The sequence below is a fragment of the Leptonychotes weddellii genome, chromosome 7 (genome assembly GCF_054177405.1).
Source record: "Leptonychotes weddellii isolate Sample4059 chromosome 7, ASM5417740v2, whole genome shotgun sequence".
NCBI classification, from domain to species: Eukaryota; Metazoa; Chordata; class Mammalia; order Carnivora; family Phocidae; genus Leptonychotes; species Leptonychotes weddellii.
In genome coordinates, this window is record NC_138375.1 from 39,596,570 (window position 1) to 39,623,744 (window position 27,175).

At 45.5% G+C, this 27,175-nt stretch overlaps 1 protein-coding gene across 1 annotated transcript in view; it reads right to left on the reverse strand.

Moving 5' to 3' along the window:
* FAT2 (FAT atypical cadherin 2) overlaps positions 1–26,858 on the reverse strand; it is a 63,415-nt gene extending 36,557 nt beyond the window's left edge. Inside the window, exons 1-9 of the mRNA XM_081825654.1 lie at positions 23,588–26,858; positions 21,730–22,044; positions 15,422–15,480; positions 13,713–14,024; positions 12,542–12,752; positions 10,649–10,788; positions 9,758–10,039; positions 8,466–8,676; positions 1,001–5,059 (exon numbers count right to left, since the gene is read on the reverse strand). Coding sequence (XP_081681780.1) covers positions 1,001–5,059; positions 8,466–8,676; positions 9,758–10,039; positions 10,649–10,788; positions 12,542–12,752; positions 13,713–14,024; positions 15,422–15,480; positions 21,730–22,044; positions 23,588–26,846 — 8,848 coding nt within the window. The 5' untranslated portion in view covers positions 26,847–26,858. The remainder of the gene's footprint in view (positions 1–1,000; positions 5,060–8,465; positions 8,677–9,757; positions 10,040–10,648; positions 10,789–12,541; positions 12,753–13,712; positions 14,025–15,421; positions 15,481–21,729; positions 22,045–23,587) is intronic.
* Positions 26,859–27,175: the final 317 nt, after the last annotated feature.

Consider the following 27,175-nt stretch of genomic DNA (forward strand, 5'->3'; position numbering starts at 1 on the left):
TCCAAACCAAAACCTCAGTGAGATACCACCTCACACCAGTCAGAATGGCTGAAATTAACAAGTCAGGAAACGACAGATATTGGCGAGGATGTGGAGAAATGGAAACCCTCCTACACTGTTGGTGGGAATGCAAGCTGGTACAGCCACTCTGAAAACAGTATGGAGGTTCCTCAAAAAGTTGAAAATAGAGCTACCGTATGACCCAGCAATTGCACTACTGGGTATTTATCCCAAAGATACAAATGTAGTGATCCGAAGGGGCACGAGCACCCCAATGTTTATAGCAGCAATGTCCACAATAGCCAAACTATGGAAAGAGCCTAGATGTCCATCAATAGATGCATGGATAAAGAAGATGTGGTATATAGCTATACACGATAGAATATTATGCAGCCATCAAAAAATGAAATCTTGCCATTTACAACAATGTGGGTGGAACTAGAGGGTATTATGCTAAGCAAAATAAGTCAATCAGAGAAAGACAATTATCATATGATCTTACTGATGTGTGGAATTTGAGAAACAAGGCAGAGGATTGTAGGGGAAGAGAGGAAAAAGTGGAACAAGACGAAACCAGAGGGGGAGAGAAATCATGAGAGACTCTTAATCTTGGGAAACAAACTGACGGTTGCTGGAGTGGAGGGGGGTGGGAGGGATGGGGTGGCTGGGTGATGGACATTGAGGAAGGTATGTCCTATGGTGAGCACTGTGAACTGTGTAAGACTGATGAATCACAGACCTGTACCCCTGAAACAAATAATACATTATATGTTAATTTTTAAAAAGTTAGATCTTACCAGCATCCTTGTGAGGTGAATGAGAACAGGCATGCAAAGTCTACAGATGAAGCACCTGAGGTCCTGGGAGGTTAATTAATATACCCAAGGTCACATTGATAATAGGTAGAAGAGCCAGGACTTAAATCCATGTCTTAGGGCACCTCTTACTATACTTTTTTCAATGTACCCCAGTGCCTCCATTCCAAGACAGTTTTCCTTACCTGTGATATAGCAGGTGACCTGTCTGTTCTGCTCAGAGATATCAGCATCCAAGGTTTTAAGAGTGACTACAAGTTCACCAGGTTCACTGTTCTCAACCACAGATCCTCTGTAGTCTTCAGAAGCAAATCGGGGAGCATTGTCATTCTCATCTGTAATGGAGACTTCAACCAGAACCTGAGAAGATAGCTGGATGGTCCTTCCATGGTCATAGGCCACCACATAAAAGTGGTAGGTCTGGTGGGTCTCACAGTCAAGTTCCTGGAGTGTGGTGATCCAGCCAGTCTCACTGTCAATGGCAAAGAGCTCATGGATATTGCTACCAGGGTCCACTGGCAGCCTGTAGCTCACCTGGCCATCATCGCCAGTGTCCTGGTCATTGGCAGTCACTTGAATGACTGAGGTCCCCACTGGCATATTCTCAGTGAGAACAGCCTTATAGGGATCAGCCTCAAATATAGGCCTATTGTCATTGACATCCTTCACTTGGATATTGACAGAGACCAAGGAAACCAAGTGAGTGTCATTATGGGGACAATGTGCCATTAAATCAATCTGGTACCATTTGGTGGACTCATAGTCTATGGCCTTTCTCACCTTTAGAACTCCTGTGTTTCGGTCCAAGGAGAAGACACCATCCTTGTTGCTCTCTGGTGTGGTGCCCTGCACTAGACTATAGATGACTGGATCTTGCGCGGCCACTGCTTTAACAGAACCAATTTCAGACCCTTCTGGAAGATCTTCAGATGCAGAGAAAGTATACAGAGGTTCAGAAAATTTGGGCAAGGATACTTCATTAGGAACCACCTGAAGTCGTAACAGCACCAGGGAGTTCCAGTGAGGAGGGCCCCCATCTTGGGCTTTGATTTTTAAGTCAAAGGCCCGATTTTCCAATCCCAACAAGCTCTCCTTCACCTTGACAACACCAGTAGTTGGGTTGACTTCAATGACCTCTTCATCCAAGTCCTTTATTGAGTCCACTGAATAGGTGACATCTGCATTCTGACCCTCATCTGCATCGTAGGCCAACACCTGGATAACTGGGGAATCTTTACTGACATTGGATTGAATGGACACTGTGTACTCAGATGCTTTAAATTGTGGAGGGTTGTCATTTTCATCTGTCAGGATGATCTTCACAGTGCAGAAGGCCACTCGTCCTCCTCCATCCTGAGCCATGACTTTAATAGCAATAACTCTTTCTGTTGAATTTTCCCGATCCAGTTTCTGCAGAGTGGTGATCTGGCCATTGGGGTTTATGGAGAACTTCTCACCTGCTAGTTTATTGATGATGGTATAATCTACAGTGCCATAGGGACCACTGTCTTTGTCTATGGCTAGCAACTCAATCACCTTCGTTCCCACTTTCGCATTCTCTGCTAATTCTGCCTCATAAACATGCTGCTGGAACTCTGGGCTATACTTGTTGGCATTTGTAGTGTTGATATACACTGGCACAATTGCTTGGAAGACCCCATCAGAAGCACCTACCCTCAAATTGTAAGAAGAGTCCAGGTGCTTTTTGCAAAGGTTGAACATAGAAATTATTCCTGATGAGCTGTTAATGGAGAAGTGCCTGTCCTGATTGCCAGAAAGGATCAGGTACTCCAGATGGGAGGCATCCCTGCTGTCGGGGTCAAGAGCTTGGACTTTAAGAACCAGGTGTCCACAGGTTGCCAGCTCACTGACATTGGCTTCGTACTGAGGTTGCCTGAACTCTGGGGGGTTATCATTGATGTCAGATACATTAACAACCACAAGGGTTTCACCAGTGAGTGGGGGGTCTCCTCTATCCATGGCCCTGACCTTCACATGAAAGTGTTGTTGAGTTTCGTAATCCAGCTCTTGAACTGTGGACATCTCCCCTGTGCTCCCATTGATCTGGAAGAATTTGGAAATATCTGAGCCATCCTCTATGATCTGATAGGAGACATCACGGTTCTGCCCTGAATCCTGGTCAGAAGCCAACAGTTGGATCACAGGGGTCTGAGCAGGCAAACCTTCTGAGACTGAAGTAGTGTAGACCAATTGAGAGAAAGTGGGAGGATTATCATTGACGTCCTCCACCAGGACTTCCACTGTGGCTTCAGAAAATGACCCCAGAGCTGTGTCTGTGGCTCTGACCGTGAACACATGTTTGGTCTTAGATTCATAGTCCAAAGGGCCTGTTACTGTCAGAACACCAGTCTTAAAGTCAGTGGTGAACAGCATCAAGGGCTCTTCCTCCACAATGTTGTAAATGAGTCGAAGTCCCTCTGGACTTCGGGCCTGGGTGTGGAGAATTGGTGTATACAGTGTGATATTTTCAGGCACTCTCACTTTGTAGTAAGGACTCTGAAACAGTGGGTTGGATTTATTTCTCACGGTGACAAGTACCTCTTCCTCAGTCTGGAGGGATGGGGTTCCTCCATCCTGAGCAATGACTTTGAGGTGATACTTATTTAAAGCTTGATAATCAAAGGGTTTCTTCAGTGATATGTCCCCAAGATAGGGGTCAATTCGAAAATATGTGTAATCTTCTGCAAATGCATATGTGACAGCACCATTTACCCCCAAGTCCTGGTCAGTGGCAGATACCTGAAAGAGGACATCCCCGGGCTCTGTGCCATCTTGGATAATCGTGTAGTAGGGCAGATGCTTAAATTGAGGGGGATTGTCATTGACATCCTCAACAGAGACTCTGACCAGAGCCTGAGCCACTCGCTGAGGGGTCCGATTGTCCCTCAATTCCACTGCCACCTCATAAGTGTCCTGCTCTTCTCTGTCAAACACCACACCTCTTGTCTGCAACACACCTGCTGACTTGACCATATGAAACATATCCGTGCCATTCAACAGGAAGTAGGAAAGAGTGTCATTCAAATGATTGCCCTGGGCGCCAAGAATCACCAGTGCCTTTCTACCCTGTAAATTCTCCTTCACGGTTGCCCTATAGATAATCTGATCAAACTGTAAGCTTGTGTTAAGGGCTTGTGTCAAAAAAATTTTTACGAGTGCAGTGTCTTGATACAGGCCATCAGAAGCCCTGATGGTGAGCTCCCGAGAGACCCCCAGGAAAGCAGGATTCAACACAGATATATGACCCATGATGGGATGGATGGCAACAGCTTCATCAGCATTGCCAGTTTTGATGCTATAATTGACTTCTGAGTCATCATCGCTGGCCTGCACGATGAGGAGCTCCATACCCCGATGGATGGGCTTCACTACTGCTACTTCATATACATGGTCTGAGAACCTGGGAGGAGAGTCATTTACATCCCTGACGTTGATGATGACCTGGACAGGCCTGGATGCAAATAAGATAGGGTTTCCTTGGTCATGAACATAGACACTGAATTGGAAAGAGGGCATGCTCTCATAATCCATCTCTGATATGATGATTAGGGTTCCCATGCTGGGATCAATTTTGAAAAACTTCAAAGCCTCTGGCTCCAAAATTTCATAGACCAACAAGGAATTAGCTTCTTCATCACGGTCAGAGGCACGAATCACAAGGGGGTTGTTGTTTTCATCCATGATCATGCTGTATAATGGAGCTGCTTCACTAACTTGGCCCACAAAAATGGACTTTAAGAACATGGGAGGATTGTCATTTTCATCAATGATGTAAACAAGAGCCATGACATCAGTAAATGCACCTGCCATATTGCTGCCTCGGATTTTCAGCTGGTAAGATGAAATTTTCTCATGGTCCAGTTTCTTCTGGGTGGAAATGAGGCCAGAATATGAGTTCATGGAGAATACACCATCCTTGTTTCCCTCTCTTAACTCATAGGTAACTTCTGAGGAACTTGTAGCTGACACAAGAAGGATTGGGGAGCCAATAGGGATTGATTCAGGGATCTCTACAAAGTACTCAGCTTTGGAGAAGATGGGGGCACTGCTATCTGAGGGGTAGACATTAATGATCACTGTAGCCAGGTCATGCCACTGTGGGGAGCCTTGATCTTCTGCCTTGACTGTCAGACTATACCGGGCATGATTTGCCTGATCAAGTTTCTGGGCCAGAGTGATGATGCCTAGCAGGGCATCAATGTTGAAGAAACCCTCACTGTTCCCTGAAACAAAAGACAAGACAAACTGAAATTTACCACATGTTCAAGAGATACTTTCTAGATCAGTAAAGGGCTATCACACAAAACTTGTACAGGACAAAAATCTATATCCCATGTTACCCTGATATAGTTTATAGGGAAGATACCTACTTTTTAAAATACCTTACATGAGGCACATAGTAGGTACTCCATAAATGGCAGCTTCAGTGATCACTCAGTTTTGGGGTCACAACTTAAGCTGCAAACCAAAGCTGCAGAAGGTCTTGAAAGCAAAGGAAGGAAATGTATGGTTTGTAGGAAAATACACTCCACTCTATTTCACTGGTGGCTTTTATAGGAGAGACTTTAATACACTGCTCTGTCTGCTCCCAGTATAGTCTATGGTGGGAAGATCCTTTCCTGTCCGGCTTGGGAGTTGAGTGGCACAGAGTTAAGTGGGGAGGTCGTGGATAGAACACCCAGACCTTGACGCTCCTGATCAAATGCCCTTTCTACCACATCTGGATTTCCTAAACTGCAGGCATTCTCACATTGCCTTTACAATTTTTTTCAATACCCAGCCCCTACCTTTACTATTTTGTACTATTATTGAATGGATATTTTCCTTTAAATGGACTCATTTTCTTAAATTTAAAATATTTGAACAGGCAACTTTTGTATCGCTACTTTAGAAAAGAAAATCATTATTGCTTGCCATAAATCAGAGATTACCATAGAAACAAGTCAGTGGGAAAAAATATCTTATTAAAATCTGGGTAAAATCTATTGCTTGTTATAGGATGTGAGCCTGAAACCTATCCTCTTCCTATGGTAAAAACAAAGAGTAGCAAGTGTTAGGGAAGAATTAAAGAGATTCTAGTACCCAGGGAAAGCGTTGTCCTTGACTTATCAGGAAGCCCAAATGAGAATCAAGGGGGAGTACTTTTTCCACATCTGGTAGCCTATTTTTTGTAGGCCTTTTAAAATTTAATAAAATTAAAATTTAATATTTATTTTGATAAATGCATAATAACATTTCAAATTTAAGTTTTAAAGAAAGTTACAGTTATACATTATATGATTCACAAAAAATAATGTGGAAAATTAATTGTGTTTCCCTAAAAAATAGTGTCTCAAAGTTATCACAGTTTTAAAAGTCTAACTAACAGCAACACTTCCTTCCTTCCTTCCTTCTTTCCTTCTTTCCTTCTTTCCTTCCTTCCTTCCTTCCTTCCTTCCTTCCTTCCTTCCTTCCTTCCTCCCTTCCTTCCTTCCTCCCTCCCTTCCTCCCTTCCTCCCTCCCTTCCTCCCTTCCTCCCTCCCTTCCTCCCTCCCTCCTTCTCTCTTTCTTTTTATGGTAAGAACAGATAACATGAGATCTACCTCTTAACAAATGTTTAAGATTATAGCACAATATTGTTAACTATAAGCACAATGTCATACAGCAGATCTCTAGAATTTCATCTTGCATAACTGCATAACCCCCCTCAGTTTTATTGAGATATAATTGACATATAATATTTTGTTGGTTTAAGGTGTAAAACATAATGATTTGATGTACATATATATTGCAAAGTGATTGCCAAAATAAGTTTAGTTGACATCCATTATCTCCCATAGGCACATTTTTTTTCTTGTAATGAGATGCTTACCTATTTAATGCCATGACTCAGTAACACCTGAATAATTCTGCTTACCACCAGGGGTACAGGTTTTCCACTCAGGGAAGTATTGCTCTTTACTATTCTTATGCTGTTTATCACTCAGGTACGTATTTTATTATTTCAATGGGAGACAAATAGCTAGGCTTCATCACAAAACAGTTTATCTGATTCCCCCCACTCATGGAAGCCATTCTCCAGCTGACTAGTGAGGTGGTTTCCCAATTTGCGCATGTGATACAAACCCTAAGTTCTGTCAAAGAACACAGTTTCAATAGGTAGACTGCAGTTTAAAAATAGTTCTATTAGAAGTAGCCAAGGAAACTACCTAAGCATAATTAAAATTTATGTTATATTGCTGAGAGAAAAAATTGGGGCACAAAATTGTATATTCACTTCAATCTTACTATGGCAAAAAGATGCACCAAAAAGATAAGAGGGGCGCCTGGGTGGCTCAGTCGTTAAGCTTCTGCCTTCGGTTCAGGTCATGGTCCCAGGGTCCTGGGATCGAGCCCTGCATCGGGCTCCCTGCTCGGCGGGAAGCCTGCTTCTCCCTCTCCCACTCCCCCTGCTTGTGTTCCCTCTCTGTGTCTCTCTCTGTCAAATAAATAAATAAAATATTTTTTAAAAAAGATGGAAATACACAAAATTATTTTGTCTGTGCAGAAAACTATGGCTGAGTGCTATTTTCTTCTCTATATATTCCTGCTTCTCTCATGTTTTAAAAAATAAGCATGTGTTATTTCTATAATCAGAAGAATAGTTTAAAACTAATCTTAACTTATCTGGAAAATAAAATTAATACCTCCATCAATGGGGTTGTCAATGAGATAAAATGAGATAGAAGACGTGAGTATGCTTCATAAATCACAAAAAGTAAGCAATTAATGGGTTAGAATTTGTATTATTGTTCTTCAGTGATGCATAGATTTCTGCCGCATGGTGAAGTATAACAACTTCTGTTTCTTAAAAAAAAAAAAAATGCAAAAGCTCTGATTTCTGGAAAGCATATAAGTAATAAATGAACATTATACTCTGTGAGAGCAGAAAGCAAGTCACGTTCATTTTGTCCCTCCACAACATCTAGTTCTATGGAGTATTAACTTTATTAAAGATAATAATAATTATTAAATATCATTAATTATGAATTATCAAACATTAAAATTATTAATAATTAGTTGGATACTAGATATTGACATTTTAATTAACACTCATCAATGATAGCAATAAACCCTTGGCATTCATATAATATTTTACAGTTTACAACATGTATTAACATACATTTTCTCTTTTAATCTTTACAAAGACTTTCGGGCACAGGGAATATTGTTCCAGTTTTGAGAGGGGAAAACCATATAACAGATATGAAATCATGATACGGCCTTAACAGAAAATGTTACTCCTAAATGTAATTCCTAAAACTGTGCCATACATCTTATAAGGAATTTATAGGTCCCTTCTATTGTAAAGGCACAAAGATACTACATGGACTTCATAAGCATGTTTTACAAATATGGTTGTTGGTGAATTTATATAATATGTATAGAAATTCTTCCATAACTTAAGTAGGCCCTTAGTAATTATTCTTACCACCTTCGGAAGTGTATTAAGTTAGGTTATTATAATCCCAGAGAATGCTCTAGAAATGGTATTTGCCAAAGCTTAGAGAACCTGGCATTTGATTTACTTGCAAATTCATGCCTCTGGTGCTTTTTCTTATTGTCAGAGACTCTTCCCTCATGCTCTGGACTCATGGCCAAGCCTCTCACCTTTGAGGAGGGAGTAGTGGACCTCAGCATTGGCTCCCCGGTCACCATCCATGGCTCGGACCTGGAGCAGCTCTGTGCCAGGGGCCGTCGTGTCAGGAACACTTGCTTCATAGTGGAGCTGGGTGAAGTGGGGTGGGTGGAGGTTTCCATCCTCTACGTAAATGGACACCCACACAAAGTTCCTCTTGATGGGCATCTCCTGGTCTCGGGCCTATGGGCCCAAGGGGATAATTCCATGAGCAGCAAATGGAATGGGAGGAGGCAGGGTTAAATTAAGGTCAATGAAATACAAGGCCAGTGAAAAACATACCTAATTGTAACTTTCTGTATTCATTTAAATTTTGCTCTCATTTATGCTCTCTTTTTTAAAAAATAAATTTATAAATTAGTGATTATTAGGCTTAGCTATTTTCATGGATAATCCCACTTTAGGAGAAAGGCAGAAATAAGCACAGAAACAGTATTTTCCAAATTAGGTCTCAGAGACTATTAGTTCCTCAAGATGTTAACATGCTACGCAGGGAAAAAAAATTCTATGGTCGACTAAATTTAGGGGGCACTAAATTAAATGAAGTTAAAGTTTTCTTTACTGCAGTACTTTGCAGAGCCTTTAATGTATATTTATATGCCCAGAGGATGATAAACTAGCACATAAAACCCTGCACCTTGAGTCAGGGAGGCTGGCTTTGATTCTGATTCCATCATAAAGAACTGTATGATGGTGAGCAAGTCTCTGTCCCTCTGTGGGCCTCAGGTGTAAGATGAGAGAAGTGGGTCAGGTCAGGGCTGGGACACAGTGAGACACATGAGGCACACAGGGCATAGATTGGAGGAGGCTCCCTCTTAGGATCACAAAAGTGCGGGCACAGAACCCTGAAAGGGAGTCCTTCAATGTTAATGCCCCGCACATCTCACTTCCTCACCCCAGTGCTTGCTCTAGGGGGGGATGGTCTTCGGTCCTTCCCAGCTTGACACCATGTCAGTCCCCATTGTAGTCATGCAGTCATGGAGCGGGGTGAAAACTGTTGGGGGGTATTTGGAGTGAACCCAGAGAAAGCCAGGGTTGTGGGAGATTCCTTGGCAGCTCTCCCCTCTTCTTTACTCTCAGGCATCCCTAATGGAAGGTGCCCCTGGCCAGCTGTAAAATGTCACATTTCATGTCATGGGTCATCATGAGCATCAGTACACCTGGCTTGTCAGGGGAAAGGGAACCTTCAGCATGCCTCTGTGCATGTCCACCCCCACACATCCACATGCAAGTACATCTTTCCCTGATCTCTCAGCTTACTCACCATAACTGTCAGTGTGTACTGGGAGGGGCCCAAGCCCAGGTCCAACCTCCCCACAGTTACCAAGACACCACTGCTTGGGTCCAGCTGGAAGAGGCTGGCACTTTCCGGGTCTTGGCTGCCATGTAGGGTATAGATTAGGCCCTTGCCCTTGTCTGGATCCGTGGCCTGGACTCGGAGGAGCTCCACCCCAGGCAGTGTATCCTGGGGAACTCTGACTTCATAATGAGCCTCCAGAAACTGGGGCCGATGGTGGTTAACATTGGCAATCATGAAGATGTAGACCTAGGGAGGAGAATGAGAGAGAAGGTAGACCGTAAGCTCTAGGGGGTCAGCGACCTTGTCTGTCTGGTTCTTCACCATATCATCTGTGCCTAGCAAAGTGCCTGGCACACAGCTGTCACTCAATAAATATTTGTTGAATGAATGATAGGATTTCAAAATCACAAGGCTTTGAAATAACATGCAGTCTAGTGGTTTTCAAAAGCAATATTCTGATCCAAAGGGCCTTTTCTTCGAGTGAATTTTTTTGTGAAATTCCAAAAACATCTGAAACAGATAAAACTCTGGCTGAAACCATGGTAGAAATCCAGAGCCCCACTTACTGTCCTTTCTCGTACCCCTGGTAGCCCCTATGGAACTCTATCTTTAATTGAAAACTGCTCATTTAGACAAAGCCCTTGATTACACAGAGATCCACAGTGGAAACAAGAATTGTCCCAAGAGCACAGAAGTAGAAAGTGTATCAGGTAAGACTGGAAGGCAAAACCTTGATTCCAAATTCAGTGCCCTCTGAGCTATACCACATCCACTGAAATTCTTCTGTAGTTTCATCCCAACCAAGGAGGCCTCCCATCCCCTCTCAGCTCAGGGGTCCCCGGGGCGGCCTCTAACCTGAGTGGCAATGGTGTGGGACCCATCAGTCACCTCCACGGTCAAGTTATAGCTCGACCTCCTCCTTGTGTCGAGAGGCTTGGCGATGACGATGCTGCCCGTGGTCTTCTCAATATCAAAGTCCATGTCCTTGTCACCACCTAGAGTGGGAGCAGGGGGTAAAGCACATGCACCCTCAGTGATGGGGGCAGTAGTACTGTCCCAGCATTTGGCCAGCAGATTGAGAGGAGGTGGTAGTAGATCCTGTCAAGTTATTGTCAAATTTTTTAGCATCTAAGTGATTATACAGAAAAAGATAGACTTATAAGGACTGATGAGTACCAGAGGACGTCCAGTATTTGCCATAGAACGCGTTCTGCTGCCAGGACTGAAGCAGGCAGGAATGATGGAGCTCTACCTCATGGTTTATAGGACAGTCTGCAGAGTCTAAAGGTGCCTATATGCAGGAAAGAATGAAACTAACTCTGTTCAACATGAGGGAATTGATTTCATAAACTATACAAATCTAAAATATAGAATCAGTATGCAGCTATTTAAATGTCTACTAAATAGAAATCTGTTTAGTGGCATGGAAATATGTTCACGTTATATTATATTTTAAAAGGTTATAAAACAATACTTTAATATAATCCTAAGTGCACGTGTGTGTGTGTGTGTGTGTGTGTGAAGAAAAACAACTAAACGGAGAGACATCAACATTTTAGCAGTGGATTATCTTCTAACTGGTTGGGGGTTTTGGTGATTTTAATTTCTTTTCTCATTCATTGGTGCTTCCTAAGGGATCTACAGAGTATACATGTTAATTTTGTATGAAAGAAAGAAAGCCAAACAGGAAGAACAGTGAATCAGAATTAAAAGTAGATCCAGGAGGTCAAAAAGCTTGGGACAGGTGTACAACCAATCTCTGAACCAGGCTGGAAATCTCTATAATAAGACTCCATGGTTCATGTGGTCCTGAAACTCTCAGAGATTCTCAACCTGGAATCCCTGGGTGGGTTTCAGAGAATCTATAAATCCTTATATTTGTATGCAAACGTGTGTGTGTGTGCACATGCAAATCTTTCTGGGAAGAGGGCCTGAGCATTCATTAGATTCTCAAACGATTCATCAGATTCCCAAAGGGGTCTGTGATTCTCCTCTCCCCGGATATTTTAACAAAATCTTGGTTTAGAGGCAGAAAGAAATTTCAGAGAACACCATGAGAGCTTGGACCCAAGTGTCTCCTATAAAGAGAATGGATCAGGCGCCTGGGTGGCTCAGATGGCTAAGCGTCTGCCTTCGGCTCAGGTCATGATCCCAGGGTCCTGGGATCGAGTCCCACATAGGGCTCCCGGCTCAGCGGGGAGCCTGCTTCTCCCTCTGACCCTCTCCCCTTTCATGCTGTTTCTCTCTCGCTCGCGCTCTAAAAAATAAATAAAATCTTTAAAAAAAAAAAAAAGAGAGAGAATGGATCATGAGGATGCAACCTGGGATTAGAACGTTAAGCATGGCCCCAGGGTACAGCAGTCCTCAGACTCCTGGTGAATGATGTCAGCTCTGCATGGATCTCACATTGAGGCAGGAGAGGAAACACAAAACTTGTGCTTTCTCCTGAGTCTCCCAGGCCCTTGGGGTAATTGAAGTTCTGTCCAACTCTGGCTAGGGGGGCACCAGCAAGGCCATGGAGGCTCTCCTCTCATGAGATCATAGCTGGTGTGGAAGGCAAGTTTGGCAGAAGTGGTGCTTCTACTCACCCGCTCCCCCGGAGAATAAAGGAAGAGACAGTCACCACTCATAGCCAAAGCGGGCGTTCCGGGGAGCATGACCTGAATGAGAGCACTGAGAAGGACTGTTCTGTGAGGACCAAGGCTGGGCTATAAGGTTGGGAGGGGCTGGCCCTCCCAGGGCTCTCACCGGAGATGTTGAACCAGAAGAGACCAGGTCGGCCCTCCACACTGATGACGCCCACCATATGGTTCACAGGGTCTGTCTCCATGACTGTAAAGCTGTAGTGGGGCTCGTCAAAGGCCAGTGGTATGGAGGAGGACCGGGGCTGGGCGATCCACTCGATGTGTAGCCGGACACTGGCTGAGAGTGGAGGCTGCCCACTGTCTGTTGCTTTGATCTGAAAAGAAGCCAAACCTGAAATTGAGGCTTTGTCTGTAGGGTTGCGGCCAAGAAAAAGAAGACCCGGGTGGTCAGCCAAGAGACAGAGTGCCCTGTGACTGGTGGAGCTGGACTTTTAGCCATTCATCCATTCATTCAACACACTGTAAACAGGCACCATGCTAGTTGCTGCAGGCACAGTGGTGAACAAAACAAATAACCTGTGCTCAAGAACTCCATGTGTAGGGAAAAAATAATCAGAGCCACCATTAACTGAAGCCTTACTGTGTGCTAGTTCCCAAGCTGGACTTGGCATACATGGGCCCTTCTTAACAACCATAAACATAAACTAAATAGAATTTATGGAGCTCTCACTAGTATCTGGCCCTGCTCTAAGAGCAATATGTGCAATATCTAATTTAATTCTCATGACAACCCTGAGAGAGGTACCGTTATATCTCCCTTTGGCAGGAGGAAATGTATTCAGCTCCCAGGGATTATCTGCCTGGCCAGCAATGAGGCTGGGGTTGGATTCAGGCTGTCAGACACAAGAGTCCATGTCTTAACCACTTGTTATTTGGCTTCCTACAAGGAAAATGTTCTTATCCCCATTTTACAGATGATAAAACAAAGTCTCAAAGAGGTTCAGTGACTTGTCCAAAGTCACACAGGTGTAAGATGGCAGAACTAGGGCCGGAACGTAGGCTTACCTCCAAAGTCTATGCTACTCTCACCAAAATCCTTACCTCTAAGAATAGAACAGATTTCCCAGGCAAGGACCTTATTGCCTTCAAAGAGAAAGGCCCAGAATTCTGATGCTTTGGCTGATGTCAGGGCTCCCATTTCTCTCGGAGAGAGCCAGGGAAGGGAGTACCACCTCCACCATGCCTGATGACTGTTTCCCTTCTCCTGTATCCTCAAATAAAATCCCTTAGCAGTTATGACACTCCCCTGTCCGCAGCCTCCATCCCCTCCTCACCGTGAGGATGTTGTACTCTCCGGCTGTGAAGGTACTGCTGGATGACACCATGCCTGTGACTGGGTCGATATCGAAGCTCCCCTCATCTCTTTCCTCGATACTGTAGGTGACCCTGCCATTGAGACCCTCATCAGGGTCTGAAGCCACCAGCCTGTACACGGGCCCGGGGGTGGCCGGGCTCAGCCTCTCTGGAAGGCGGACATTGAAGAGCTTATGGGAGAACACAGGGGGGTTGTCATTGACATCTAAGATGCGTACCACCACCCTGGAGGTGGACTTTAAGGAGGGCTCCCCGTTGTCCAGCACAGTCACCTGGGGACAGAATAGAGGATGAATTGCCAAATGCAAAGCAGTGAGTATGCATCTCCACCCACTGCAACCCTACCACTACCCCTGCCTTCCACAGCCTGGAAATATTAGTCAGTCTGTTCTTTGGTACATGCTTGTGATTTTTATTATCATAACTTCACCTACTTGGAGCCCAGCTCTCTGGTAACCTCGCCCACAGGAAAGCCAGCAAGAACAGAGAAAGAAACCAGAAAGAATTGGAAGAAAACAAAGCCACAGAGGCTCTAGAGAAAAGCTGGTGCTCTTTACTCAGGAGGCCCATGGGCCATTTTCTCGGAGACCATTTACTTTTTATTTGCTTATAACTCTTATAAACTTTGTTCTCCGGTTTCCTTAAGCTACTGGAGGTTAGAAAAAAACAAATGAGAAGATGTTTATGAAGGAGTGGGTGGTACCTTTTGAGTTAGACATGTGGACCAATGCATGAAATGAAATCCAGAGGGAGAGAAAAGGCACTAAGACAATTTCAGAATTAGGGGCTATTACATGTAGGAGCAAATCGTCCCATGCATCAATAGCCCCAAGGGCATCCTACAAGATACGACATTTCCACTCTAAGTGGTTCTGAATTTTTAAAATATTTTGGTATTTAAAGAGAAATACCTCTACTGAACTAGGGAGAATGCCTCAGTCCCAGAAGGCCATTTAGCAGCTGCTTACTAATAATACCTATTTCTGACAAAGGGAATGTGCAGACCTGGGAGGATAGAAGGCCAATTTATTTCAATTCTGCTGAAGAATGTGTGTCCCTCCCACCTGATTCTTTAAGACTAGAAGAGAGACTTGTTCATCAGTTGTGAATCGCTCCAGAGGGGACATAACTAGATTCCTTCTGATTTACTCCCCTTTTATCTGATTTACCGACTCCTCTTGTTGGAATGGGCACCAAGGATGTTTATGTGACTTTAGAAACATCCTAGAACACACAGATCTAGAGAACAAAGGTCTGGGTTTTCATCTGGCCCCAGCTACTGACCTAGTGCTTGACCTGGGGTGACTCTCTCTCTGGCTGTAAGGATGAACTGGAAACCAGACTCAGCAAGTACATAGTATGTGTGCACCACTCCCTCTTCCTGCACTCACTGCAGGCTTTACTAATCAATCAGCACTTCCTGCCCAGCCCAGACGTGGTTTCAGATTCCTTCCCTTTCCAGTGCTGGAAAGCCACGGAAGCCCCTGAGAGTCTTTGCCACCAACCACAGCAAGATTCAGCTTAACAAACTCCTCCTCGCTAAGCCCAGCACCCTCCTCAGCCACAGTGCCTGGAGACACGCGTGTGACCCCAAGGCCTGGCTTAGCTTCCGCTTGGAGTTCTTCAGGAGGTTTTTGAATCCAGTGAATGAGTTCACACCACTACTCACCTCCAGGATATGTTCGTCCTTGTTCTCTCTGTCCAGCTGCCGGGCTGTGGTTAGGAGACCTGGGGGAGAGGTGGAAAGAGGGAGACCTAAGCAAAGGGCTCCCAGGGCCACTTTCTTGGGAGTGAATTGGCAGATACATCCAAATCCTAGGGCAGAATTTTTCTGGTCTTTGGAGAACAAGGACATTAAGGGGGAATGGGACTCTGGAGAAGGAGAAGGGCAAGTGAGGAAGTGAAGAAGTGGGAGAGCACAGCAGAGATCATGGGATCAGCAGAGGCTCCCACCTACGTCCCACTTTCACCATTAGGAGGGATGCTGTGCACAATGTACTGTGGGGGGGAGGGCTTGTGTCCTCTGGGCTCCTCTCAGCTTGCCTGTAAATTGAGGAAGGTGGATTTGGTTATCTGTAAGTCTAGTTTTAATTTTCTGAGGCACTATGGCTATAAACTGAGGGGGAAGTCAAGATGGAGGTTATGCGAGACGGGGCATCCAAGCCCACGGACGGAGCAGTCAGGGCTGGGTAGGGAAGGTCTCTTAAAGGAAAGCAGAGCAGGGCGCCTGGGTGGCTCAGTCGGTTAAGCGACTGCCTTCGGCTCAGGTCATGATCCTGGAGTCCCTGGATCGAGTCCCGCATCGGGCTCCCTGCTTGGCAGGGAGTCTGCTTCTCCCTCTCCCACTCCCCCTGCTTGTGTTCCCTCTCTCGCTGTGTCTTTCTCTGTCAAATAAATAAATAAAATCTTTAAAAAAAAAAAAAAAAAAGGAAAGCAGAGCAGATAGGGGTCAGTGGATCATCTGGAACTTTCAGTAAGTTTTTTTTTTTTATCTTGTTTAGGCAATTAAATGATGCAGTAATGAAGTGTGGGGATGGGGGCTGTGAGGGGAGAGGGGGGGGTTCGGTGTTGGGGTGAAGTCTCCAATGCTGGAAATGGGAGCATGTGTGAGGAGTGGTTTCTGTTAGTCAAGTGTTCTTGCCTTTTTCAGTAGAACCAAGTCACCAGTACAGCCAAGTTCCCTCTGTCCGCTGAGCAGTCTCGGCCTTTTTCTTCCCTGACTGAGGGCAGGCATGAGGGGGAGCAGAGAAGGTTTCTGGAAAGCCCCACAGCCAGAGGCCCTTTCAGTCAGGGAAGAAAGACACATTCTGCTGGGACAGTGTGAATATTGTCCCAGGTGACCCCACCCAGCTCATCCCCAAGATGAGGGGCCTGACAAGGAAGAACCCAGGATCCAGGGGGCCCAGGAAGAGTGTAGGGACAAGAGGGCCTCAGCTGGTAAACCGTCCCTTTGGCTGCGTGCTGGCTTTCCTCCTGGCACCTTCTCTGTCTCCATCCCCTCTTGTCCCTTTCCCTCCTCTCTCTCTCTCTCTCTGTTTCTCCCTCACCATCCTCCTTCTCTCTCATCCTCCTCCCCCTCTCTGCTGCTCTCCCTTCCCCCTGTTTACCTCTCTGAATCTCACAATTCTTTCTCTGTCTCTCTGATTTTTCTTCTTCCTTTCCTTTCTCTCACCTCCACATACCCTGACCTTCTAAGAGCCAGTGTCCCTATAATTGCTGCCTGTGGCTTCTGGGTCATTGCCTGTGTTGTCAGCCTCATCCCCCTCTCTGAGGTCAGTGTCCAGATTCCCAGGAAGCACCGTGCAGAATGGGGACGTGGCAGAGCCACCCCATAGGGCTGTGTGAGGGCCCACTGAGTGTCCTTCCTGGCATGAGGTGGGCCCTCATAATTTCTCCTCTACAAACAAATGTTTCCCATCACCCGTCTCAGGCCCATCTTTGACTTTTCCTCATCCAGTGATTTTTCCAACCGCTGTCAATTCCACTTCTAATGGATTCCAGATCCTTCTACGCCATTCACCCTGACCCACCACAGTCTAGGTCTTAACCCAACCACCTGCCCAGCTCCCTTTCTATCAGGATTCTAACAGCCAACACTCATGGAGATCCTGCATGTCCAGATGTTCTTCCAAGCTCTTCATCTCTCTCTCTCTCTCAATAAACTCCTCTAATCTTCACAACCACGTGGGAGGGGGCCATTATCATCTGCACTTCACTGGTGGGAAAACTCAGGTATAGAGCAGCTGAGTAACTGTCCCGAGATCCTATAATGAATAAGTGGGGGGAATGGGATCTGCCTTTAGACAACTGACCTACTAGCTGGCTCCTCCTCCCTGCTGGCTATTGCTCCTGTGGCCCTCCCTGCCCACGTGCCCTTGCAGACTGCTGCCTGTCAGTCCTCCTCACCCTTCAGCTCAGCATGACCACCCCTGCTCCATGCAGCCATTGCTACCCCACCACGCTGAGCAGCTCCCTCTCTCCTCTGAGCAGTCGTGGCCCTGCATCTACACGTATATTATAACAGGCTCCTTCGCACTGGCTCATTCAGTTTTTTATGTTCAGATCTTCATGCTTGTGATGGGTCGAATTCCTCCAGGCCTAAAACTGTGTTTCATTATCTTCGCATCTCAACATAGCGCATATTTTAAATGCTTCATAAGGGCAGACACCTTTAAACATCTGCTGAACGAATGAATGAAGCTCTGACTTCCCTAGAGATCATAGATGTGGCAGAGATTCATTCATTCATTTCCCTCTTATTTATTGAAGTCCTACTGTGTGCCAGACACTAAAGATACTATAGAGGGCAAAAATAGTCAAGGTTCCACCCAAAGAACAAACAATCCAATCAAGAAATGGGCAGAAGACATGAACAGACATTTTTCCAAAGAAGACATCCAAATGGCCAACAGACACATGAAAAAGTGCTCAACATCACTCAGCATCAGGGAAATCCAAACCAAAACCTCAATGAGATACCACCTCACACCAGTCAGAATGGCTAAAATTAACAAGTCAGAAAACAACAGATGTTGGTGAGGATGCGGAGAAACGGGAACCCTCCTACACTGTTGGTGGGAATGCAAGCTGGTACAGCCACTCTGGAAAACAGTATGGAGGCTCCTCAAAAAGTCGAAAATAGAGCTACCCTATGACCCAGCAATTGCACTACTGGGTATTTACCCCAAAGATACAAATGTATTGATCTGAAGGGGCATGTGCACCCCAATGTTTATAGCAGCAATGTCCACAATAGCCAAACTATGGAAAGAGCCTAGATGTCCATCAATAGATGAATGGATAAAGAATATGTGGTATATATATAAATGGAATATTGTGCAGCCATCAAAAAAATGAAATCTTGCCATTTGCAACAATGTGGATGGAACTAGAGGGTATTATGTGAAGCAAAACAAGTCAATCAGAGAAAGACAATTATCATATGATCTCACTGATATGAGGAATTTGAGAAACAAGACAGAGGATCATAGGGGAAGGGAGGGAAAAATGAAACAAGACTAAACCAGAGAGGGAGATAAACCATAAGAGACTCTTAATCTCAGGAAACAAACGAGACTCTTAATCTCCGGAAACAAACTGAGGGTTGCTGGAGTGGAGGGGGGTGGGAGGGATAGGGTGGCTGGGTGATGGACACTGGGGAGGGTATGTGCTATGGTGAGTGCTATGAATTGTGTAAGACTGATGAATCATAGACCTGTTCTCCTGAAACAAATAATGCATTATATGTTAATAAAAATTTTTAAAACAACAACAACAACAAAAAATAGTCAAGGTTCCTTTTCTAGGAAACCTTTAAGTTTAGTGGAGGACAGGGATAATTAATCGAATAATCACATGAATGAATATAATGTTCTATGTGATAAGTGTTTTAAAAAAAAGGAGTGGATGGTGCTAGGAGATGTATTGCAGTATCAGGAAAAACTCCTCTCAAGAAAGAACAGCTGGGCTAGGATCTGAAAGAAGAGCAGGAGTTAGACAAAAGGAGAGGAGAAGAAACTTCTGAAAGAAAGTACAGCGTGTGCAAAGGCCATGTACCAGGACAGGGCATGGACTGAAACAGGCCACATGGCTGAAACCAGAGAGTGGCAGGGTGAGAAAGGGAGGATGAAGCCCGAAAGGTCAGCTCGGGCCATGTCAGACCCAAGTGTGTGAGACATGATAGGATCTGACTTTATCTTAAGGATGTGGGGAAACCATCCGAGGTATCCAAGCAAGGAAGTGGGACAATATCATGGTGGTAAGAAAGGTGGGCTGGGGGCTCCATTGCTGACTTATTATTTTTATTTATTTATTTTTTTTCCTTAAAGATTTTATCTACCTGACACAGAGAGACACAGCGAGAGAGGGAACACAAGCAGGGGGAGCGGGAGAGGGAGAAGCAGGCTTCCCGCGGAGCAGGGAGCCCGACGCGGGGCTCGATCCCAGGACCTGGGATCATGACCCGAGCCAAAGGCAGATGCCCAACGACTGAGCCACCCAGGCGCCCCTTATTATTTTATTTTTAAATGTTCATGCTGGTTAAAATTTCTTCTCCTCCACTGCCGGAAGACTAAGAACATCTCTGTTTTGTGGGGCATTTTGCCAGACCCTGTGTCAGGGAACTGTTGACAGTAAACAGAATAGGGATTTGGAAGATGCTGAGAAGCCAGTGCCTTAGGTGAGAAATCTCTTCTTTCTTCTGAAAGGGGAAGGACAGGATGAGCCCAGGTAGAGAGCCAGCTTAGGCCTATTTTCCAGGGTGAAAGGGTCCTTCTAAAAGGACTAATCCATTCCCTAAGGTCAAAAGTTAACAGGAAAGACTCCAAACAAATGTCCCTGTGTAAAGATACTCGTATCCTCCACCCACTGTCTGTCCCAGGACTTCCAGGCTCATGCTCCTCTTCATTTCCTTTTGTCTTAAAGATGGGGAACTAGTTTTCTCCCTTTCCACCTCCTCCAATCTCACCAGGGTGCTGTCCTCCCAAGAGCCAATTGTTGGAAGGGCTCCTGGGTGGCTCAGCGGGTTGAGTGTCTGACTCTTGGTTTCAGCTCAGGTCATGATCTCAGGGTCATGGGACCGAGCCCTGAGTTGGGCTCTGTGCTCAGCGGGGAGTCTGCTTGAGATTCTCTCTCTCTCTCCCTCTGCCCTTCCCCATGCACATGCGTGTGTGCTTTCATGCTCTCTCTCTCGCTCTTGCTCTCTCAAATAAATAAATCTTTAAAAAAAAGAGTGAATTGTTGGAGCCAGAGAATAGGATCTTGGGTTCAAAGGAGAAAGTGTCAGCTTCCTCTGCTATAGGATTGTTGTTCATCCTTTAGGAGTAAGATGTGGCCTTGGAGACATATCCACAGTAGTGGGGGCTAGCTCTCAAATTCCAACACCAACAGGAGCCAAGCAGATAGCATAGATTCAGGGAGCAGGCTGGGAATAATACAACAGGGAGTGAGGCAACCATGGGGACTGGAGGACAGGCACCTGCTCTGCATAGAAAGCTGCTGTTGGCTCCAGGCAGTTGTAGCCCTGTGCAAATGTGGGGTCAGTGTGGCCAGATCTCCTAGTTTTTTATGAACAACCAGAAATATGGTGTGTTTTATGGAATTTTCTAATTTTTAAATGTTGTCAACAACTTGAAAAGTCGTTGTTTAAAACTTGTGCAAGCCAAATAAAACACCTCTGTGGGCTATGATTGGCTCACTGCTGCAAGCTCATGACCTCTGGATTCCCCTAAACCATCCACTGTCTTTGCCCCAGATGGCCTTGGGCCAAGGATAGTTATTTGTGAGATGGTTGACTCCACTGAAGTGGTTCTCCATTGCCACCACTCTGTGGGCAGAGTTTAGAACAAGGATTAAGAAATTCAATCTGGAGGGGTGCTTGGGTGGCTCAGCCATTAAGCGTCTGCCTTCGGCTCAGGTCATGATCCCAGGGTCTTGGGATCGAGCCCCATGTTGGGCTCTCTGCTCCTCAGGAGGCCTGCTTCTCCCTCTCCCACTCCCCCTGCTTGTGTTCCCTCTCTCACTGTGTCTCTCTCTGTCAAATAAATAAATAAAATCTTAAAAAAAAGAGAGAGAGAGAGAGAGAGAGATTCAATCTGTAGCTGTGACTCGGGAGGGGTGGGTATGGAAGCAAAAGGAGGTCTGAAATAGTCCCAGCTTGAACACCAGGCAACCTGCTTAGCTTCCTAGGCCCTGAGGAAAGAAAGCCAACATACTCTTATTTTCCCAGAGACATAGAATTTATAGAGCAGTGATTCTCAAACTTAGCACACATAAGAATCCCTTAGATATTTTGTTAAATAAAATATGGATTTCTGGGCCCCACCCTGTGTTCTGATTCAGTAGGTGTGAGGTGGGGCCTCAGAATTTGAGTTTCCAACAAGTGCATAGGTGATGCTGATGATGATGCTAGTCTAGGACCAAACTTTGAAAAACACTCTTGTAGAGATCCCAATTCACCCAGATTTCTGAGGTCCTTACCTGTGAGCGGGTGGATAACAAAGAATCCCATGTTGTTCCCACTGGTGATGTTGAAAGTCAACTTCCCTTTGGAGCTGGAATCTGGGTCCCGGGCATCCAGCTGAAGCACAGAGGTGTGCAAGGGTGCATCCTCATGGATGGAGGGGTAGAACACGGGTCTGGACATCTGAGGTGGGTTGTCGTTGACATCCGTAACCTCAATGTAGACTTCGGTTACAGAAGAGAGAGGTATGGAACCCCTGTCCACTGCCAATATCGTCAGCCAGTAGCAGGACACAAATTCTCGGTCCAGGGGTGCCAGAGTCTGAATCATACCTAGGGACAGTTGATCACCAAACCCAAAATATTTTAGAGCCCACACCTTACTTAATAGCCCCCAAATGGTACTATGGAAATAGGAATTCCACAAGAAAAGGTGCCAAGGTGGCATGGGAGCTGCTGAGTCAAACTCAGGGAATTCATATCCTTTTGTAGAGCCTCTAGGAGCCCATGGCAATTGTCCTTAAACCAGTTCCTTCAAGTTTCAGATATTATAGGTACCAACTTAAGAGTTAGGGATTTGATGAATAAATTGCTGTCCCCCTTTCCAGCATCTTCATGATTTCAGAGTCATTAGTTCACTCACTCCACAAATTGCTTACTACAGGCCAGCACTGTTCTAGAAGTCACGGGTCTAATAGTGAGCAAAAGAGGCTTGCACCTAAGTTCTCATGGGTCACTCAGCTGGAAGGACTTGTGCGAGAGGACAGGGCCCAGGTCCACAGCCATAGCGTGTCAGAGCTGAAGGAACCTCGTTTCTTTTCAGATGGGGAGATGGAGGCCCAGAGAGAGAATGTGATTTGATCAAGATCATGTAGCAAGTGGGCGGAAGAGCTGGGTCTATCATTGACTCTCAGTCTAATGCTCTTCCTACCACATCACCTTGCCCTTCACCCTGGAAATAAATTGCCCATCAGATTGTAAGCTCCTCGAGGACAGTGACCTACCTTTATTCACCAAAGTGCTTATCTCCAGAATCTCACAAGCAGAGGGTGCTTGCAAGTGTTTGTTGAATTGTACTTATTTTCTATGAAGCTTAAAATGAATAAATAAGTTGGTGCTACCTTTTTGGAGGGCAATTTGGAATTATCTATTAACATTGAAAATATGCATTATCCTTTGACCCAGCAACTGCATTTTTAAGAGTTTTTCCTATAGAGATTCATGCATATGCGCAAAAGTATATGATCAAGGATATTACATCTATATGATAGAATAAAATGCAGCTATTAAAAAAGAAGGGAAAATATTTATAATCACTGATATATAAGATATCCTGGTGTTATGTTATGGGGAAAAAAAGTATTGCAGACTTAGTGTGTTTTGTGTTATTTTCTCATACAATAAAATAAACAGTGATGATATATCAGACTGGAAGAAGAAAAATTTACAAGATTATAGACCAAATTGTTAATAAAGATATCTGGGGAGGTGGGACACACAAAAAAATACATTCATTTTTAAATTATATATAAAAATTTATAACCATGATGTATTACCTCTATAAGCACATATATATACTATGTTATATATATAATAGTTACATATAACATATAATATGTATTATGTAATATATGTGTGTATATAAATGTATACACAGATGCCAATGAGTTGGGTGATGTGACTTAAATGGACACACACACACACACACACACATCTCCAGTATGATAAATTTAAAACAAAAAGAACAAGAAGGAGAGTCCCTATTTATTGCCTTTCTTTTTAGCCTGCAGCCTGCCTTCTTTCAGGACAGCACCTGATCTCCTTAGGCCCATTGTCTCCCAGCACCTGGCATTCCCATCCACCCCACTCCCAGTACCTGTGTCTTGGTTGATGCTAAAGGCTGCAAGACTGGTGCCAGCCCTCAGGAAGTACTGGAGCTCCCCATCCAAGCCACTGTCATCATCGTGGGCAGCCACTACCATCACCTGGGTGCCGGAGGGGCTATTTTCCTGCACCTGGCCCTGGTGCACAAAGGAGGCAAAGCGGGGAGGGTGGAGATTCTCATTCACATCCAGGACTATCACTTCCACATGGCAGAGGGTCCTGCGGGCCAAGGGCCTCCCACTGTCGCTGGCCCACAGGCTCAGATTGTATCCAGCCTGCCTCTCAAAATCCAGCTCTCTCTCCAGACTGAGTGCGCCAGTCATCAGGTCCACGTGGAAGGTCCCATGGGCATCATCCAACAGGACATAACGCACTTCTCCCGCAGGGCCCACGTCAGGATCAGAGGCATCCAGAAATGTTAGAATAGTTCCTGGAGGCATATCCTCTGGGACTTTCAGGCTGCTGAGTTCTGTGATGCATTGAGGAGAGTTGTCATTGGCATCTTCCAATGTGATTATCAGGTCAGTGACAGAGAAGAGCTGGTGGCCCTTCCTGGGCTGATCCCTGGCCTCCACCTTGAGTATATATTGTGGTTCTGATTCCCGGTCCAGGTGTCCTGTGACAGCCAGTTCCCCAGTGAGGGGATGAAGGGCGAACTTATCTGTGGGGTTTAGCAGGGTGTAACGAACCCTCCCATTGTGATCCGAGTCAGCATCTTTTGCTTTCAACTCTGCAATTGTGGTTCCAACTTCTGTGTCCTCTGAGATGGTTATCTGGTACCCACCAGGAGGAAATCTGGGTGCATTGTCATTCCAGTCTTTCACATTCACCATCAGCAGCTTCCAGGATGACTTCTGGGGAGTGCCCAGGTCATACACTGTTATATTGAGGATGTAGAAATTGGTGGCTTCATAGTCCAAAGGGGCAGCTACAGTGAGCAGCCCTGTCTCCAGCTCCATGTCAAAGCAGCCCTCGTCATTGCCATCTGCAATCACATAGACCAGTTTGCCATTAAAGCCAGTGTCAGGGTCAATGGCTGCCAGGCGGGCCAGGGAGGTATTGACAGGAACCCGCTCAAGGATGTCAATGGACTGTGGGAAGTGGTCCTCAAACTGGGGGGTATGATGATTGATCTGATATGCACTTAAGGAAATGAAGTCCTCATCATTGGAGTCCTGGTTCTGAAACCCAACAGAATGGAGGATGGTCTTTGTGAAATGTGTCAATACTCCTGTTTTATCACATGTTATAGGGACCTCAAAAAGAGGGTCTTTTACGACAGTAATATTCAAAGTTGTGGGTGAGGCATAGTGTTTCCCATCTGAGGCTGTAATTTTCAGGGAATAGTTGATGGGTTGACCAGAAGTATGATTGATAAAAGAGCGTTTGAGTGATATCACCCCAGAGAAATGATTTAGATCAAAATACTGTAGTTCATTGCCTGACACAAACTCATATTTTAGATTCTGAAGCTCATCCACATCTATAGCTGACATGGTCATTATGGATTTTCCTACTGGCCAGTCTTCACGGATAGACCCAGTGCAGTTGACTTGCTCAAACATAGGCTTGTTGTCATTCAAGTTCTTGAGCCTAAGAGATATAGACACTTCCTTTTCCTGGCGAAATGGGGATCCCCAATCTGATGCCCGTACTCGGAAGGTATAAATTCTTTTCATGAGCTCATAGTCCATGGGTTTGGAGGTGGAGATGATCCCCAGGTAAGGGTCGATAGAAAAGGGCACAGCTTTTGGACGAGTGATGGAATAGGTGACGTATCCATTCTCTCCATGATCCTGGTCTGTGGCACTAACTGTCAAAACACTGGTGCCTGGTGGGATGTTCTCATCAAAGGTATTATCATAGGAGGACCTGCTGAAGATGGGGGCATGGTTGTTACAGTCCACGATATTGATTACCACGGTGGTGGAAGCCAGGCCCGGTGAGGTTCTGATGTGTAGCTGGTAGTGGGTTCGGTCACGGAAGTCCATGAGCTTTGTGGTGGTGATGAGTCCAGTGCGAGCATTAAGTCTGAACCCCGCATTCCCTGAGGATGGCTTTAGAACATACTGCAGGTTGGGGAAGGGTCGGGTTACTTTCACCATCTCCACGCGGCTCCCAGGAGGGGAAAACTCACTAAGCTGCACTCTGTAAACAGCCTTCTCAAATTTAAGGGAAGCCAGTTTGGAAGGCGGTAGGTGAAAGCCCCTAATTTGGGAATAAAAAGAAGGCCTGCTCCCACTCCTGGCCTGCAGGCTGAGGTTGAATCCATGAAGGTGTTCCAGCCAGTCGATGTCTTTGACCGACACCAAACTGAACTCATTGCTGAAGGTGTAAGACTTGATGGCTTTGAAGTACTTTCCAGGGTCACCACCAACAATTTCCAGTGAGTCCACTTCAGCACCTGAGCTGTTTGCATCTACCATAACAGTGGCATAGGTGGTACCCACACTGCTGTCTGGTGGAGCCACCACCACGGAGGTGATGGCTGGGGGCTTCCTGAGGGCAGGCTCCACATGGATGACGAGCGCAGCCAGATTACCAAAGCCATTGCCCTCTGAGATTTTCCTCATGCGGTCCACAGCCATCACCTGGAGCTCATACCTCCCTCGCCAGGTGACATTGAGCTTCCCAGCCAAGGTGACCACGCCGCTGGTGGGATGGATGGCAAACATCTCCGACCTCGTGTTAAAGGCATAATAGAACTTGGCATTTTGGCCCAGATCAGCATCTGTGGCGGTCACCTTGCAGATGGGGCTCTTGAGGGGCATGTCCTCAGAGATGGTGACTCGGTACGAGGGCGGGGAGAAGAGGGGCTTCAGGTCATTCTGGTCCAGGATGTGGACCACCACGCGGGTCAAAGCTTCTAACTCCAAGGTCTTCTCCGTGGCTTGGATGATGAGGGTGTAGCTGTCTCGCACCTCCCTGTTCAGAAGGGCCGTGTTGCTGCTCTTTGTCCTTATTCTCAGAAAGCAGAAGTTGCCCACCACGTACTCCTCTGTTTTAAACACATTGGCCACGTCCCCAGAGATAATCCGGTATCTCACTGCCCACTGGGGCTCAGCCAAGTAAATGCCCATTTTCACAGAGCTCTCCACATAGGTCTTGGGGGCAGAGTTTTCATAGATGGTCACATTATAGAGAGAGTGTGTGAAGCGCCAGGCGGAGGAGGAGAGGAGACCTTCTCGGGGCTTTTCACAGGTTGTACAATGGAGCAAGAAAATGAAAAAGCCCAAGAAGGCAATAATCATGATGGAAAAACTCCCGAAGCCCTAGGCAAAAAAAAGGAAGGGTGTAAGTTAGGAAAGAAATGTCTCTTACTGCTGTGGTTCTTAGCTGGGGTGATTTTGCCCCTCAGGGGACACTTGGCAATGTCTGAAGACATTTTCGACTGTCCCAGCTTGTGGGGGAGGGGGAGATACTGGCATCTAGTGGATAGAGGCTGGGGTGTTTACTAAACATCTTAACGTCACACAGGACAGCCTCCCAACAACAAAAAATCATCCAGCCCCAAATGTCAATAGTGCTGAGGTTGAGAAACCCCATATTTGAAGACTAACAGACTAGTTTAAATGCTTTC